The 18,922-nt window shown below is 45.3% G+C and overlaps 1 protein-coding gene across 1 annotated transcript in view; it reads left to right on the top strand.

The window, feature by feature from the left end:
* The window catches only part of LOC309572709 (potassium voltage-gated channel subfamily KQT member 1-like), a gene marked incomplete at both ends in the record, with an annotated part of 421,148 nt that extends 402,704 nt beyond the window's left edge, over positions 1-18,444 (top strand). The window contains one exon of the mRNA XM_082281146.1: positions 18,289-18,444. Coding sequence (XP_082137272.1) covers positions 18,289-18,444 — 156 coding nt within the window. The remainder of the gene's footprint in view (positions 1-18,288) is intronic.
* Positions 18,445-18,922: the final 478 nt, after the last annotated feature.

Raw genomic sequence — 18,922 nt, 5'->3', positions numbered from 1 at the left:
GAGAGTGAAGAAAAGAGGAGAGAAAGAAAAACCCCATATCCAGCCATTGGTGCAAGGGAAAAGCTGGCTTCCTTCAGTCCCTGCCTAAAAAATCTGTGAAAATAAACCCTTGCTATGTGCTCATGGTGAGCACTGCAAAAACTGATGGACTTGTGTACTTCTAAGAATTGGATATTAGGGGTTTTTCACAGGAAATAGATCTGTGCACACGTTTTAGGTGAATGGCAGGGTGTGGAAGTAGAAGCTTCTGTGTGCACAATAGCTACCTGCATTGAGCACACCATGGAACATTTTGCTCACAGAAAGACCAGTTTATGCATAAAATAGCCCAGAGATAACACATTTCACATAGTAAGGACCTTTTATGTTCCCTCAACAGTCCTTTGGCTGGCACACTTGAAAATACCAGGCGTCTCACAATCAACAACACCTCTAGGCACTAAAAAGTCCTGAACCCAACCAAAACTCTTTTTTTGATGATCAGTTGGACAGCTATAAACTTGTGGGAACTGTTCTGATGTCTTGCCAGGAACAGATAGATTTTCTTTACTTGCTGATCTCTTTGATATTGTATTGGGATATCAAGACCTTTTTTTTCTCAGGAGGGCTTTGAGAAAAACAGGTCTTGTTTTTGGACTCTCACAATGCGTCCTGCGGGGATTAAAATAAAAGTTGTTTATAATCTATTGCTTCCTGCATTGAAGGGGCTCGCAGAGCCTGCCAGAAAACACTGCACTCTGTTGTTATTGCCACTGTGGGGTTTTTTACATTTTCACCCAAGGCCAGGCTGCAGAATCAATAGCCATGGCTAATGGCAAATTATTGACAGTTATCTCAGGATTAACTCGTTCCTGTATACAGGCCTAGTTCACCCTAGCAATATTTAAGATGTGCTGGTTCTTGAGCAAGAGTGTTTTGCTGCCCTGATTGTCATGAAGTTCTTGCTTTTCCTTCATACATGCAAGCCCCAAGAACTGGAACTACTCAATTTCAGAAATCTGATGTACATCAGCTGATGGTACCAGACAGCAGACTTGTTTGCAGGCTCAATGGTCCATTATCTGAAAGGATAACAAGAGTAATCCAAACCCAGTAGATGAATCAGCAATATGAAATCAACTTTTCTACCACCAAAAACAAAGAAGCAATTCACAACAGATCAGTGTGGATGTGCCAGAGGCTTGAACTTAAACAAATAATAGCAGTTGTAAAATACATTTCTTTATTATTAAAAATCCCCTATTTTCCCCAAAACATCAGTATGTCCACCATAATCTTTCCTTTTCCTGTGAATGAGTAGTCCTGGTATCAATTTTGGATGATGTGAACCATAACCCTTAAAATCCTTAAATGACTGCTCACATCTGTATGACTTCCCCTCACTTGAAAGGGCCAGAAATGCAAATGAATTAATCCACAGGATGAGCTTGATGCAGAAAAATGTTGTTTACTTCGGTGTGTTTTGAACAGTTCATGGTTACCCCCTGCTTTGAAATAAAAAAAAAATGCAAAAGCCATATGACACCAGAGGAAAAATTTCAAGACCTTTTAGCAACTACTGGAATTAACCTGATGAACCCAAGCCTTGCCACAGGCAAGGTAAACAAATTGACCCTATGACTTCCACATAGCTCTGCTTTGCATGGAAGTGGGAGATCACTGGCGTCAGGAGTTTCAACAAGAGAACTGAGGCTCTGTTTGCTCGCACAACAGTTCTCTTCAAAGGGGAAGGAAGAAATAAAATGGCGTTAAGTAATCAGTACGGTGAGGGCATTTCCATTTCAATCTACGAATCTGCCTGAGTTGCTTTGACTTTGTCTTTGCAGCAGAATTTTTCTGGGCCTGGCATTCTTGAGTTTCAGCCTCCAAAGTCTGGAGCAGTGTTTGAGTTGAACCATATGGTTGTGCCAAGCTTTTTGGGCTGTGTTAGGTGGTGAGCTCTTCTGTGAAGCCACATCCCACAGACTTGAGCATTGTACTGAGGTATTTGCCAAGTTATTGTGGGATACTTGCCTTTGTCCCTTGATCTGTCTGCGAAAGTCAACGAGAAGTCTCTGGTTTGTCGTGCCCTCCCTTCCAGCGAGTGCCCAGTTGTTCCAGCTGTTTGCCTTTGTGCATCTCTCTGGACGTAAGGACTGGGTAGGTGATGATTTGGCTGGAGGCCACTTCAGCCCTGCCTTGTAACCTTGACAAAACAGTGCTCAGCAGCTCACCCAGGCTGAGACGTGGCAGAGCAGAGACACTTGGCCTGGGTTTCACCAGCTGTGGACACCCCAGTGCTGGCTCACTCTGGACCACAACAGCACGCGCAGAACAGTAGGACTGTATCAGGCTGCACCTTTGTGTTCACCAGCTGTGATTCCAAAAGTTTGGGAAGCCCCAGGACTTCAGTGGGACAAGACATCGGTTCAGAAGGGGCTGCCATTACCCTCGGGAATTTGGCTATCCCAGAACAGCCACGGTTGGTGGTTAAGTTGTCTGGTGCTGGCAAACTGCCCGCTCTTGTGCAGTGAGGATGACCTGTTAGGCAGCTCTTGCTATGGTTTATTGGCAGGGTGTGTGGCTGAGTTAACGGCAGCAATAGGAAGAATGGCGTTCCTCAAGAGTGCTGGAGCAGCTGACAGCACTGGTGTGTCCAACATTTGTCTTCCACCAGCTCACAAAGTATGTCTGAAACAGAAAGGACAATACCAGGTCATTATTGAGGCACAACCCAAGCTCCAGTAGAGAGCTACATTCATAATGCAAGGTTCTCTGGTAAAGAGGGGCATCTCAGAGTATTCTGGCATCTATTCACTCCTGCAAGAGGAGATTTATCTCTCCTCTGAGCTGTATCTGTTGCTGGTCTATAGCTGTCCTGATTCCTGAAGCCACCATTTGAAGAAATCAGGTTTAACTGCACCCTGAAGAGAGGTGGGAGTTGTACCCCATAAATGAACAAATGCAAACCATACAAAGTGCAACATGGCTATGGGCTGTACCTCCAGCCAGCTGAAAAGACCACACTCCTCTCTCCTGCCTCATCTGGGCATCCCCACCCTGCCTTTTGTGTACAAAAGGTTTCACCACGTGCTATTTTGCCATGCACAAACATTCTTGTTTTTATCCTGCTTGTGTTTTTGTTGCACTCCTTGCATGGGTTTTCCAGTATTAATGCCCCTTAGTCACACTGGAGTTAGTCAGGTTTCTTTGTATTTTTCCCCTCTCCCCAGAGGGTGTGTGGAGAGCAGAGCAGGGAGAAGTACAGCCTTCATAAATCAGGAGGCTGAATGAGCTTTCACAAGGTAAAAGCATTGTATAAAATAGATATTTTAGGCCATGATATGTAGGGGTTTGTTTCATAGGCTGGAGTTACCTTCAGGAATGAATCCTCCCATTGTATATAAAGCCCATCTAACTGCTGAGAAAAGAGGGATTTTTGAAAAATGCATTTCATCATATAATATTTACATTTGCTTTACATTGTTATGGGCTTATGGACTATTTGGCGGCCAAGACTTTTGAATAGTTCTGTTTTTCTTCTTTTTATGAAAGCTAAAGAGATCCTGTCAGATTTGGAAGGACCAGGAGTTGACCTATTGTCTCTATTTGCCAAGTCGGTGCTAATTCCTTGTGCAGAATATTTTCATAAACAAATGCCTCAGTAAAGTTGGTTTGAAAGGAAAAAGAAAAAGATAACATGAAAATAGAAGTGGCTGGAGCCCAGCACCTGGCAGTACAAACACGTGCAGCCCAGCAGAGGGTGAGCAGCCCCTTGGGGAAAAACCTCTGGGCACTCCAAGGCGATGAGTAACCCCTGCCACGGCCATGCCCTGGCAGCCACAAGCCATGAGTCAGCCCCCCTCTGCCAAATTATAAGGGGGAGGTTGGTTTAAGTGTCCTTAGGCTTTAAAAAATAATAATACATGTGGGGTTTTCTCTTTTTGCTTGCCTTTCTGATATTTGGACCCTTGACTCTGCCTTCTGCTCATGGTTTCCCATTTCTCTCAAAATGACTTTTTGTTTTTGAACTGAAAGCTGAGGTTCTCATCTAATCACTTCACTCCGGGAGCTGGGGCTTTTCAAGCAATAAATATCACAAGCCTGGCAAGGAGCTCTGAGAGCTTGTGTTGGTGATTGCTGCAATAACATCCTTGGATGTTTACGCAGTGTAGAAAACAGTGAAAAAAACAAGCTTCAGTTTCAAGATATAAATCTTCCCCATTGTGAGAAATAGGTTCAGAGAGCTGTTTGTTTTAATTAATAGTTGCAGAATGGTGAATAATGGCCCAAACTTTCACCTAAATCCTACAGGAAAAAAATAAAAAACAAAACCAGACATTAAAAACTTCTTTTAAGATATGAAACTTCCATCTAGCTTGTGGCTAAACATTTTCAAGTAAGAACTTATAGCTAGACTCCTGAACTCAGTTTTAATTAAGTGTCCTGATTTTAAATCTGGTTGTTCATTTAAGATCCTATATATAGATTTAGGAAATCTAACCTAAGCCCTCATTTTGAAAAAATATACCTTGGCCTCTTTCATAAATATATTTTTATATTCATATATATATATATATATATAATTAGAGAGAAGTCTGTTTCTCCAAAATTCCTGGCTTCAGGCCTTGACTTGGCACTGAAAAGAATATGTCAAGAGGTTTATGAAAAATAAATCTTTGCATTCCTCTAGCACCTTTCACCTGAGTATCTCAAAGCAGTTTACACCAAGGAAGAATTATGCCATTTTATCTCTGCTCAACCCTAGAGGAATCTGCAGCATGGAGTGGTCTGGTGACTTGTCCCAGGTTGTCACAGTGGGCTTTCTGACCTGACCCAAGCTAAGGAGGGCACTCAGTCTCCTGCTCTGTCCCTCCCTCCCCATCACCTTCCTCCTGCTCCCACCCTTGCTGCCAAAATCTGGCATGGCAGCCCCATGGGCTGCTGATCTCCTGCTGCTGCCTTCAGCACCTCCATTTCTCCACACATTTCTTGCATCCCATCTCCCTACACATTTTGGAAAATGCAGCCCTGACCCTGAAGGGTTTACAGGATAAATAAACATGATTTTGTGTGTGGGTGAGAGAGACGCAAAGAGAAGCGTTGTCTTGCCAACACTGCTCCCAATCGCTCTGCTTACGTGCCTTATGTCTTTCCCTCATTCTTTATCTTTTTTGTTTATTTAGATTATACACTCTTGAGACTGGGGATGCTGCCTCCCTCTCCTGCCTTTACCACAGCGCAGCCCCAGAGCTGGTTGGAGCCCCACGCTGCTACCACAGTACAAACAATAATAAATAAAACCAGCACTGTGAAGAGATTATAATTAGAGCTGTGCAAAACTCAGCAGTTTTGGTTTGCATTGGTTCCTCCCTGCTGAGTCTACATTGTGTTTTGGATTTGTATGCAAAAAACCCAAAGCAAAACTCTCAAAGTGCCAAGTGTGGCTGGGTCCAGGCTCAAAATTGTGCACATACCGGGGTGTTTTTAGAGGTTCCTCCTTGAAATTATAAATCTGCTCAAGAACTGAAAGGTTCTTGAACCTTTTCAGACTTTGGGGGCCAGGAAAGTTTTTGGTTTCATTACCAAAGTCTCTCTCAGCTCTGCCTAACATACCAAGTACCACACCATGCTGCCCTGTGGCTAACAAGATGATTTAATCTTCCCCAGCTGCCAGTGCAGATCCACTCATGAGCACCACATCTGGCTTTCAAAAACAGTGTTTCAGATTGCCATATTCACTGGCCATGCCCAAGTGATGTGGGTAAATAGAGCTGTGTCCAAAATCCTGCTCTGACCCAGGGTATGGCACTGAAACCACTGTGAGCTGAGTAATCCCTGTGAGTCCCTGGGGAAGGCCCTGGGAAACTCTGCATAGGGCTGAGGAAAGCACAGCATTTTGGCTGGCACCACAGATGCGCAGGCCTTCACTATCCCCCCCTTGTGCACACGGGTCCTGCTCCCCTCTGCCTCTCTTGCCAGACCGGGGGATGGAGGTGAAGGGCTCGAGCCCCAGAACAGCAGTGATGGCTCTGCAGCCAAACAGCCCAAGGCTGGTTAGTGGGGCAACACTGTGCACCAGGGACAGGCCACAAAATCAGAGAGGAGGGGAAGGTCAGGGTTTCCCCAGACTGGGAGAGACCCTGGACCCAGGGCAGATGTACACAGGACTCCACCTGGAGCTAACAGGGTATAGGAGAGCTTTCCAAAGAGCTGGTTGTCCATAAGTACATCATACAAAAGCATTACAAATCAAGCCACTTCCGCTCCGTGCCTGCGATAAAGAGCAGCAGGCTCTGCAGAGCTCTGGCCAGGGGAGAGGAAATGTGGACACCTTGGACCTGCCCATAAGGGTGCTGTGGCCTGGTGCTCCTAGCAGGGCATCCAGCAGCTTGGGAAGGAGAGAACCTCCTGTCTCCCAGACTCCTCCACGATCTCTGTGAGCCAGGCTGGCTCCCGAGACTCCCAACAGGACGTGTGCTTTTGGCACGTGCTAAGTCTCAAGTGTCTGAATTAAAGCTGGCAGGAGCTCTTGCATCAGGAAGTCCCTTCCCAGGCAAAACTTCAGGATCTGCTGCGCTGCAAAAAATTGTATTGATTTTGATGAATTTTTCAGGAATGATAAGCAAAAACAAACAAAGATTTGAATGGAGGTTTTTCAGTGTTTTAAAAATGAAAGGGGAGGGGATCATGTATTTCACAGTGATTTTTCTCTTCTGCAGATCATTAGCAAACAATAAAGGGGAGAAATTAGATTGCATGGCAAAGAAACTATTTGCTTTTACCCAGGCTTGGCACAGTCTGGGGGCTTGGAGAATTTTTTCTTAATCTTTTTGCAGGACATAAAATCCACATCCTTATTAACAGTAATTAAAACCTTAACCCAAATTCCTAGAAAAAAAGCAGTTTTGTGCCTTACCATGGACATTTCAGCTGACTGTGGCAGAGGTGAGGGGAAGAAGGGTGAGGAGCCCCATTTTTTTTGGTGGGGTGCACTGTGCCTCAGCTGGAGCACAGCATAAGACCCTCTTCTTGGGGCTTTTGCTTTTTCCCTCTGCTCCTGTGTAATCTGCCAGCAGTAAAATGGTCACTTCTGCATGGAGGAGGAGGCATCCATGGCCCTGGGATCCAGACTGGAGGCAGCTCCAGCAAATAACCCAGGCATTTTTAACTATGGCTTAGACATATAGATTATATTGAGCCAGTAGATCAAAGTCACAGCTCATGGTGAGTAAAAGTAAATCAAAGGTTGGACTCGATGATCTTGAAGGTCTTTTCCCACCCTAAAGTTTTCTACAATTCTATCATAAGTAGATGTAGCTACTTATTGTAAGCAATTAAATCTGTGGGGTTCTCAGTAGTCACAAGTTTTGTTTTATTAATGACTTTTTTTAATGAATTTTTTCACTATTTTATTAATGAATTTTAGCTTATTCCTCTTTTATTAATGGATTTGAGCTTTCTGACCTGAAAAATATATGTTTTCCCTCGTGGCAGAAATTTGTGTGAAGATCTCCATGGCTTCCCAGTTCCACCTCTAGAACCTCAAGAAACCCAGTAACCCAAAATCTTAATTAAACTGCAGCACTGGTTTAAACTGTTCTGCTAAATGCTGGGACAGTGAAATCTCACCAGGCCATTCTCATATTCGTACACCTCCATGTTCATGTTAATACACGTCCCTTTTTATTGCTGTACTTTTTCTCTGCAATGATATATGAAAAAGAAGAAACATGGAGGAGAAAATTTATATATATATATATATATATATATATATATATATATATGGTATATACTCATCTCCCCTGGCAGCATTCCCTGCAGGATAAGGCTAAAGAGCTGTAAAAGTGATAGTAGTCATAGCTGAATATTTTTTTCCCCTTAATTAACAGCACAGTGCCTTGCAACAGAAAATTGAGGCAGGTTTCTGCTGACTTAGCAAGTGCCTCATGAGGAAGAAATCTATCTGGCAATTATGGCTTTGCATCTCCCGCCCTGTCTCCTGTTGTTTGTGTAAGACGCCGGTGCTTCTGCCACAGGCTTCTTCACACAGCTGTCCTGTCACTGCCAGCTCTCATAGGTAATCCATCCAGCTCAGCAGAGTTCAAATAAGACACCTCCCTTTCTTCATTTTAATTAATGCATTATTTGAGTCTCCCCTGGGGATGTAGCCTTGCTGATTTTTCAAAATTCTCGCTTATTTTTCAAGCACGAAAGAAATGGAAAATGGCTGCTGTTGAGATTCTGCATTTGGGAAATTTGCTTTGCTCAGTCTTCTGTTCTCAGTCAGTGTTTTAAATGCCCATGGACATCTCTTTAGCTACAGAACATAATAAATTCTCTAGCTTGGGAAGGAGAAAAAGACACATCCAGCCAAATTCGTTGTCCCTGCAACCTCTTCTGCTGTCCTGCATACACGGTACTGCAGCTACAGCCTGTTCATGCACTGGTTTGTGTTGTCACACCCCACACATTGCTCAGACCCTTCCAGGTGCTGAGCTATCCCAGATCAAGTCAGGAACCGTTTCTTGCTGCATTGTTGTTTTTCCTGCACCATCAATGCCTGTGGGTTTTGCTGATCTGGGGTAAAATGCTGTTGCTTGGTGTCACTGAACACAGATGGACACCCTCAGCACCAGGTCACTGTGGCCCCAAATGTGGATGAGGGAGTCCAGAGTCTACCCACTTGCCATGGTTTTTTCAAGAACTCATTAAAAATGTGTGGCAGTGCTGTTAATCAGGCCTGGACTACACCGTCAAGCCAGTAAAATCCATCAAATGACAGATAAGCCAGACAGGCTAAAACCAAAGAGTTCAACAGAGCATGTTTGAGTCAGTCAGAATCAAGAACTGCTACACCCTCAGTCAGCACTGCCTGATAATATTTCACTTGCTTTGGGTTTCTGTGTTTTAATGAGGAAACAATGGTGTTTTGTAATCCTGGCTGTTTAAACACGTAACAGCACACTGTGCTTCTGCAGCTTCTCCTTCCAATCGCCTCATGAGTGTTGGGCAAAGTCCTGTGGCACCTTCAGAGCCCATGGGAGTTTCAATGAGTGTGTTGTGTAAAGATAACCCCAGGGATTCATCCCATGCTGAGCAGAGAAGGAATGAGGGCACAAGTTTTCATTTAACCTGTTCGACAGCTCATGGTGCAAAGGCCCAGCTCTCACTTCCCAAGACCCTCACAAGTGAGCTTCTCCCAAGTTTCCTGCATTGCTTTCACTGAAACAGGGCACAGCAGAATGAGGGCCCAGGACAGGCTCCACAATCCCCAGGACATGTTGTGAACTTGGCTTTTCTGACAGCAGCACAAATCTGCACACAGAGCAACCCTTACTCTGGCTACAGGGTTTGGCTAAAATGGTGTAAGCTGAAAATAGAGACCCAGACAGTGGCCTCCCAGTGACACTCTCTGATCTCCAGACAATCATCCTTTTGCTTCCTGATCACTTTTCTCTTCCTGGGATGAGCAGCAGGCCACACTTCCAGCCTTGTTCTACTGTGTCCATGTCAATCCTCCAAGAGCCAACACTAAGAAAGGCAAAGTACCACCACCACCTTCTCTTCTCCTGTCCTCTGCCAACAGGGACTGATCTTCTTTTTCCAACACAACTTCCTTCCTTCCTATAGCCAACATTTCAGCCCCCATATTAGATTACTCTTACCTTTGTGTTGGTCTGGGTCTTCTGTTTTGTTCCAAGACTGAAACCTATCCAATTTCAAGTGATTTCATGTCAGAAACACAGGAAATGACAGATTATGTGATCCACGTGGTTAATATTGGTAAGGCTCATCCAGGAAGTGACTTGTCCTCAATGCAGAAAGGCTGGGCTGGGGTATAGACTGGATCTTGGGTTTCTGAGCTCCTGGTCAAGTCCTACAAGAGCTGCCTGGAACTCTTCTAGTACCTACATGTCTCTCTATCTAAATCTCCATCACCATGATGCCTGTACTCCTCCCAATAACAGCATTCCCTCTCTCCCTCTCGCTTTGCCCTTCTCACCAACCTATAAGTAAAGATGAGCTGATAATTTGAAGCTCTGTGTGTGTGTGTGTGTGTGTGTGTGTGTGTGTGTGTGTGAATGGAGGGTAGTTGTGTATCAACACCTGTGATAAAGTGTGTGAAAGTTACCTTGGCACACACAGTCCATCATCTGTGTCAGGTCGCCAGGGCTGGATTAAGGGAATTCTCCCACTGGGTTCAGTATCAGCAAGTTATTCTTGCAACTCAGCTGAGAAGAATCAGTCCAAAGTGACCTCTCTCTTGCAGGAACTGGTGAACCCTATCTAGCCATGAGGCTGGTGTGGTTAGATGTTGTTCTCACAGAGGGGATTTATCTGAGCTCAAAAAAGCCAAAGTGAAGGCAAAGCAATCAGAGCATAGAAGGCTTGATCCCATCTCTTCCAAGGGTTAGGTGAGATGCAAACACCAAGTTCATCACACCCATCTAAAATGCTGAGTTATCGCACCCATCTAGTGAAAGGCATAAGGTCACTTCTTTCTCAGTGCTCCTTTGGTATCATCTGAATACTCAGTGCTGCTTTTCCTTCTTATTGTTCCTCTCTGCCCAGTATTGTTTAGAGATTTAAAAATTAAATTAATCAGCATCTTGGAGCGTAAGTTCCAAGGTGGCTTTATTGTGAAATTGCAGCGTGACTCACAGAGGCTGCAGATCCACCTTTGAGGCCAGCCTGGCTCTATTTTTGCCTGTTGTTTGCCTCCACGCTGGTTCTGCAGCAGGACTTGTAGCCACACAGTGCAATGAGCTGAGAAATGGCAGTGCGTCATCCCGGGTGTGGCTGAGGAGCGATGTCACAGAGAGAGACGGCAAGATTACAGGGAGGATCTGAGCAGGATCCAGAGGAGGGTGAGGAACAAAATGCCCTGCAACAATAGAAATATCCATTTATGTGTGTGACTCAGGAGACAGAGAGTTCTGCAAAGTCTCATTCACCTACTGGGGGGAACAAATTCCAAACGTCAGAAAGCACTGGCTGCAGACACAAAGACAGACAGGTGCGTGTGCAAAGAGCTGGAATGGGACAAGCTCTCACAAGGGTCCGGCTCAGCCAGCGGCCAAGTGCTGCTGCTGTGGAATGGCAGCTGTGGGAAGTTACCCTAGTGTCCACTCAAAGAGTGGCACCACTTGAATTTCTTGAGCCAGAAACAAGTACTTCTGGGAGCAGTAGAAATTATGCTGCCTGGTTTCCTGTGACTCTCTATTTTGTGGTTGATTATCTGAGGCTAATAAGGGGCAAGAGCTGAATAAAGCTTTTCCTGTGGTCAGGGCATCCTGTGTGGATTCTCCAGGGTCTAATAATACAGTTCACCTTCCTCTTCTGCCTTTCCCTCAAAGAGGCTCTAATTTGGATGTCTGTCTTCTGCACAAGTGCCAAACTTCCAGAAATCTGTATGAACTTTATATCTGTAAGGACTCTCTGGCAAACGTGCCTGAAGTTGGCCAGCTTCATCCAAAGCTGCCGTGGCAATATACACACAGATACATCTTCAGCCAAACCTCATTTGTTTAGGAAGAGAGGATTCATATTCAAAAAATAAATCACACCTTCCCCAAAGCAGTAGCACATGATCTGTGTGCTGACCAGGCCTGCTTTAGAAAGCCAGGGCTCAACTTGTGATAGTTGCTTAGCAGTTAAGCAAACAGCATCTTACACCAGAAACAGCAACCACAGACACAGGTCTTACTGGAGAGCTTCATCAGTGCAACTGTGGCATGGGAAATACAAAAATAAAATGCTCACCGAGAGGGTACCAGCAGGAAATACCCCAGGGGCACAGGGCACAGGGATAGACCTCTGTGCTACCATTGAAACAGGAAAGGTAGATGGAAACCAAAATAAATGAAGCTATACTTAAAATAAAGATTACTATACTCTAGGCCGACAGAGGTTGTAACACCTGACCTAAGGATGGGTGGGGATGTTTGGGATAAAGGAAGGGAGGCCTGGAAAATTGTGGCATTATCTAGATAAGTTTCATGGAATGAAAATAAACAGCTGGTATCTGCTGAGGGGTACACGGAATAAGTCAAACAAGACAGTCTGGTAGTTCATATATTTTTTTGGTGTTCATGAAGAATTGGGTCTGCCAGAACAACTGCCATGGCAACGGAGCTTATCTAGGTTCTACTCATGTACCTGTTTACCAGACCTTTGAAGTTACTGTCCAGAGCTCCCCTGGTCTGGAGCTGGTGCTTCTGTGCTGTTTGCACCCTCAGCAGAGCCCAGCAAGGGGTGCACAGCTCAGTGCTGGGCCAGGGAGTGCTGGCAGTTGGCTACAGGACACTGATGTCCCCCAGTGAGGTGTTTCCCTGTGTCTGGCCACCTGGCTATTTTCCTACAGCATCGTTGTAGAGTTGAGACCAATTCCAAATCTGTTACAACACATCCCAAAACCAGACAGTTAATGGGATGCTGTTCATCAAAGCCTTCCTGTTGTTTAAGAGACACAACCTGCTAGTTCTCTGCTAATACGAATGCCAAAGTGTTTTCAAGAAGGATATCATGATAGATGGCAATTATTGCTCCTCAGAGACTTGAAAAATGGTGGTGTAGATATATTTCTGGGCATATGTGTGTATGAGTACTTAGGAGACTCCAAAAGCTTATCCTAAAGGTATAACCCTGCAAACTGTTGACCATTCTGGCTCTACTCCAGCAAAGCACTTAAATATTTGGTGGACTCAGGAAGATTCTTCACATGCTTCAAGTTAACACATCCATAAGCACTTCATTGGAGCGGGCTCAGAGGCTGCACTAGAGCCACGCCTTGCACAAGAGAAATCTCCCCAAGCCAGTCCCAGTCTCTGTGGCTGGTGTGGCCAGTGGCTTCCTCACAGCTACCAACAAGCTATGTCAACATTGACATTGCCTGGCCTTGCTGAAGGGAAAAAAGTTTTAGTGGATTCAGCATTTCACCTCAGTGAAATATCTCCAGCAATACAAGCAAGGTGAGAGGGAGGCAGTTTTGCATGCAGTGCTGTAGAGAAAAGATTTTCCTTCCCAGAATCAGCAGTCTCTGGGCAGCAATAAATCCACATGCTAAAAAATAAAGCAATTCCTAAAATAAACAATTCAGGCTTCGAACTGTACAATAGGCAATTAGTTTGAATAATTGGGTGTAACTGTAGGCAGAGAGAAGCTACAAGACCAGATGTGCATATAAAGCTAAACACGGGCTTTACAGAATCTAATCAAATCGGTCCACCATCTGGAATGAGAAGAAACATCATGTGACAGACCTGGTCAACATGTGAAAATGGCACAAATTTCAGGATAACCAGCTTAAGCTAAATCAGTATGTCACGTGAGTCAGAAGTGGAAGTATCCATAAAATGGATCACACCAGTTCAACTAAATCACATCTGATTTTACTACATTAATACCATTTTCTCCTACAAACTGACCTTAGGTGACCTATCACAAATAACAAGCTGGGAGTATCAGAAACAAGTACACGCCAGTAGAAATAGCTCATGGCAGACTAAGGTTCATATGCACACTTCTATCCATACGAAATAAATCCTACCTATCAAATGACTCTTTTCCAAGCAGTTGGTGTTAAAACCCTCCAGGCAGGTGTGTTTAAGTCAGAGCTGCAGAGAGTGGGTCCTGGTTCATTGGAGCTACCTCGGGAGCAGGAACTGCAGCAAGGGCTGGAAACAGAGGAGGTGGCAAAGCCAAGAGCACAGAGTTGGGCCACTGCTAGAGAAGGGGTGTTCAGTGGGCTGAGCTCAGGCTTCCGGTGGTTTGGAAACCCGAGGCTGGGACATAATGTTTACATGGCCCCAGATGGGCTTGACTTTGCAGTGTCAGCTGGAAAATATCACACCACCAGGCAAAGCCCTGGGGATGCCCTTGCTGAGCTCCACTGGGTTCTGGTGGCTCTGGGTTGTCCGTGCTTAGGTTTGCAGTTTGCTGTGGGATGAGGGCTGCATGGCAAGGAGGGGAGGTCTGGATATCTTATCTCCCAGGACAAAGCCCCCCTCGTGCAGCAGCTCTGTCAGCAGGGGATGGGCCTCAGCCACACAGGGTCTCTTCCATCCTCCACCCCTGCCAGGACACCTTGGGCTGTCCTGTGGGCTCACAGCTTTCTGCACTGCAGTGAGACAAACAGGAAGCCAAAGTCAATCCAGCTCAACCAAAAGCAGAACTTGCTCCATGACATTTTGATTGGTGGCACAACTTGGGCTGCCCCCTCTCCCTCCTCCATTTCGTGCTGCATCCCTGGGACCAGCAGCCCAGAGGTGCTGCAGACAACTGCACCAAGGCTGCCCTGCTCAGCCGTGTCCAGCAGCCCGGGTAGGACTGCTCCAGGGAGGGACAGAGCAGAGCCTCCAGGAGGTGACAGCAACTCTATGTAATGAATGGGGTTAAGTTTTGATACAAAGCTTCACTGACTTGGGAACATGTGAGTGTGTTTGTGGGTTTACAGATTTACTCCAGTGCTCCAGCAGACCATCCTCCCCTTCTGCTGCTTCTCTGGAAACAGTTCAAGTCAGTGTGTTGTGCACATAATTGGTACTGGCTTTCCCAGCCTCCAGAAATCATATTAAAAAGATAGACAAAACCTAGGGGGAGGGATTTTTCTGGCCTACGTGACAGGAGCTGGGGAGACCATGTGGCTAGTCCAACTGAGTTTTCCACACATGCATTTTGTTCATGGTCTGTGGGCGCAAAATATGTCAGGAAAAAAAAGCTCTCAGGGCAGTTAGGAATCTGTCCAGCATGTGGCAAATCCCCAGTATGACCCAGCCCTCCTCCTCCATCCTGCTGCCATTCCAGGGGTCTTTCTCCACAAGGCATTTCTGCAGCAGAAGTCAACTGAGGTAAAAAGAGGTATTTAAGCAACACCAGCTCTCGCAAACAGAGGCTCAAAAGTATCCTCAAACAGCCCATAGGTGTTGAAAGCCAATCTAGTGCTCAAGGTGAAGGGGAGGGACACCTTGAGCTCCATGGGTTGAGTGACTTTGTGGCTTGCTGTGCCTCGCTGGAGCTGGTGGCAGGGCATTTTTATTTTTTTGTCTAACACTGCTGCATGTCACCATGGAGTCCAGCCTGCTTTCACAGGGGGATGTTAGAATAAACACACATTTCAACACTCCTTCAGCTCACCTCACAGACCCAATAACAACAGTGCAATATTTTAAACTGCTTTTGCAAGTCTCTTTTCTACAGGGCAGTTGAAAGGATATTAAAGCATTTTAACAATTTTATAGATCATCTCCGGCACACTATTGTGATGTGGGAGAACAGGAGTTTTGTTGCCATTTGCTCATGGACAGCTGCCAAGCTCACCTGTCTCCACCGAGCCTTCCAGGGCCGTATCACATCTCTCTGGAAACTCTTCGGCCAGCTCTGGATGGCTTCTCACTTTACTCATCTGAAAAACACGTTGCTCAGTTTAACCCTTTCCCAGCACTTCTTTGGGGGTGTTGCTCAAAACAAGCAACTTCTGTTTGGGCTTAGGGAAAGTAAGAGCTGTGAGGTAGATCTGGAGAAACCTGAAATCAGGAGCCTCCTGTGGAAAAAAAAAAAAACCTTCACCCACATGAAAATTCCTCTAACCCTGCAAGTCATCCTACTGACTTCGGGCAAAGTGTCCACAGCTCTTCTTTTGCCACTCCCTGATCACAGTTACCCAGCTTCCAAATCTGACCCTTCTTTAAAAAGCCCCAATTCAACAAGGTGCTTAAGAATTTGTCTTTCTGACTAAAGTTTTACCAGCCTGGTTGCTTGCTTACAAGTAAGGCATACTTTAGAGCATCTGAAGCCAGAAAAGGGTGGCCTGAGCCTGTGTATAAAATACAAAGCTAAGGATTAGAACAGATCTGCCACTAACTACATTTTCTTATGGGCCACTTAATTTTGCAGAGTCCTGCTTCTAATCTCAAAAATTATCAAGAAAACCCTCCTGTGTGTACGGTTGACACAGGAGAACTTTGCAGTTTTGTTTGCTGACACTCAGGAAATATTTACTGATCCTCATGTGGAAGGTGTGACAGAAGTGTAGTGTATTCTACTCCCCTATGTAAGAATTTCTCAGTTTCCATCCCTACAAATGAATATTCTCCACCCTCCTCTTCTCCTGGAAAGAAAAGTGCATAAAATTATTCCCCGTCACATTCTTTCACTGAGCTGGCAAAACACAGTGAAATACAGTGAGTTTAAATGATATGGAATATGCAGGCATAGCTTATCTAAGATAAAGCGTGCAGATCGAAATCAACAAAGCCTCACAAAAGAAAGCCCCAGAAAAGCTTTCATCTGCCTGATCCCATTTCCCTGCCTACACCTCTTTTTGTCCTATTGCAATACATTAGTTCTGCTTTAGTTTGTGCTCTGCAGCAACATTTCTGCTTAAGAAAGATTCTGTTGAGTCATTACCAGCATCAGCCAAACAGGCTTTTCAAGAATGGAGGAGAAAATAAAGGCTGTGGTTTTTAAATTAATTCCATGCTGCTTAACCCTTAAACCACTAGTGACTTGCAGACTCTCAGCCAAGTTAATGCTGAGCAGTATTTGGGGCTGTTGTGCCTGAGACAGAGCAATGTCAGTGCTTTTTGTCAGTGATTGACTACTCAGGCAGTGCTGGCCATGCACCTGGAAGGCAGAAACTGTAGTGAAGGTCTCTGCTGTCCAGCCCACGTCCTAAACACTCCCTTCTTGCTTGTAAACTCTGCCTCAGATAACCCAGACCCACACCAAAACGGAGGCAGGGAGAAGGGCTTTTCTACCAGAAGCTAGCAGTCGTAAATGTAGGAATGGAAGAGAGACCAGCACATCTCTCCCTCTATGCTGTAGGAGAGGTTTTCCACTCCTTCTTCCCCCAGCAGGTTGTACTTAGGAGAGAGTAGTGGTTGCCAAAAAGATAGAACTTGAATAAGCTCCTGGTACCTTGAGGTTTGAGGGGCCCCCAGGGAAGCCAACACTTGGAGTGAGAAGAGACAGAAGAGGCGAAAGCAGATAAGGTGATTTTCCTTGCCTTGGTTTTTAAAGCAATCTCAGCCTGCTAAGCTTTCAGTCCATGCTGCCAATGGCTATTTCCGAAGTTATCTTTGCACAGAAAAAGGCTGGAATCCTTCTCTCTCTCATTCTCTCTGCCTCACATTTTAATGCAAGCTCAGTTTAGATCTGATATCACTCTAAAAGGTTTGCTATCAAAGTTTATTAGACCCACTGGGACAGATCACAGTTTGCAGAGGCTCATAGTTTCACAGCAGATAACTGTAAAGTGAACCATTCAATGTTCTTCAAAATGCTCATTTTTCTTGGGCTCATCTGTAACACAAAGCTGCACTGTGCTCAAGCATCATTAGAAGTGGTCCCAGCTGATTACATGATGCTGGCCATAGTTCTGCCTTTGGAGCAAAGTCCAGCAGCCCCCGGCCCCCAGCCTGTCCCACTGGGTGATGCTAAGGTGAGTGGGAGCCATTTGCAGTGAAAGCAAGAAGCAAGCCCTACCAGCACAGGGGGGAAATACCTGCTGTGTGCTCCTAAAAAAAGGTCAGAACTTTAAAAAAAAATACAGGGAAGCATGAGTGAAGCGTCCATTTAACAATCCAGATTTGCCTTTCCCTGCTTAGTGGTAACAATAATAATAACAATTAGGAAAGACTCCTTTACCTAGGGACTACAGCTGAGAAATTTCAGCTAGAAAGCAAAGAAATGATAGAAGGAATTAGCATGTCAGTCTTCCTATAGAATGGTTGTTCTTTTTTTTTTTTTTTTAATGAAGTCATTGGTGTTATTATGTGGTTTTTAGGAGGCTATCCTAAAAACGCATGGGAATAAACACCCTATCTGGTAGGATCTCTGACTGTAACGTATCACAGAGGCATCTATTTACAGTGTGAAGGGAGGGGAGGCTGTTTCATTTCCCAAGACACTAATGGAAAGCATGATGTCCTACAACCAAGGGTGGTGAAGGCTGGGAGAGGTACTGGGAAAAAAACATTCACAATAAACCGAAGAGTGAAGGGGAGTTTCAAGGCAGATATTTGCAAGATGCATCATCATCATCAACCCTGGGAAAAGGCTGAGAGACAAAATGGTTGAGTTGAGTCCTTGGGCCAGCCATGTCCTGTCATTCTGCTGCCATTTACCCTGTGACTTTGTAGTGTTATCTGGTCTAGAGCAGTAGGCTGGACAAAAGTCAGGAGCTGGTGGTTCTCAGATGCCCATGCTCCCTGCCAGGACTTTTCCTTGCTTTTGGCCTCGGAATGCCTCTCACCAGAAGCATTTGCAACCATCTGACAGCTCGTCTGCTCTCTGATTCCTTAACAGGTCATGCAGATGGACCAGAAGCTGGATGACATCCTGAGCACGCTCCAGGCTCAGCTGGGGGATCAGTCCCAGGCACAGATGCCAGGGCCAGCCATCCCACCTGTCAGACCTCTGCAGACAACCACTGAGTGCCCCCCAGTGAACCAGAAAATGTGAAAACCAGTGGACACTCACATGTGACCCTCTTGTTCTTTCACATCCGAGTATTTCTCAGTCTTGGTGTCTTCAGCTGTGTCATGGGTGAAATTAAATATTCTGCAGTAGTAGGTTAATGAGGAAAAACAAAAATAGAGAAAAAAAAAAAGAGAAGAAACAGCAAGAAGCCAGTCACGACCTTAGAAGAGCACATAAGTTTTGCACCTGTTTTATTTTAGCCATCGTTAGCTAAACTCTGCCAGCCCGCGGCGGTCCCATCCCCCCAGCCCCATTCGGGCTGAGCACACAGGCACCGGGCATGCCGTCGAGGGAAGCATCCCAGCCAGGGTTAGGATGACCCATTTGTGGGCACGGAAGGGGAAAAGAACTGTTCTTTTGGCATTTAATCACTAAGTTTAATGCTCACAGCATGCCCAAAAGGGGGAAAGGAGCCAGCATTTGAACATGAAACAAATGGAAATCAGTGAACAGGAAAATT

Source organism: Coloeus monedula, assembly GCF_965178545.1.
Source record: "Coloeus monedula genome assembly, chromosome: 4".
Classification (NCBI taxonomy): domain Eukaryota; kingdom Metazoa; phylum Chordata; class Aves; order Passeriformes; family Corvidae; genus Coloeus; species Coloeus monedula.
This window is presented reverse-complemented; position numbering and strand designations above follow the sequence as displayed.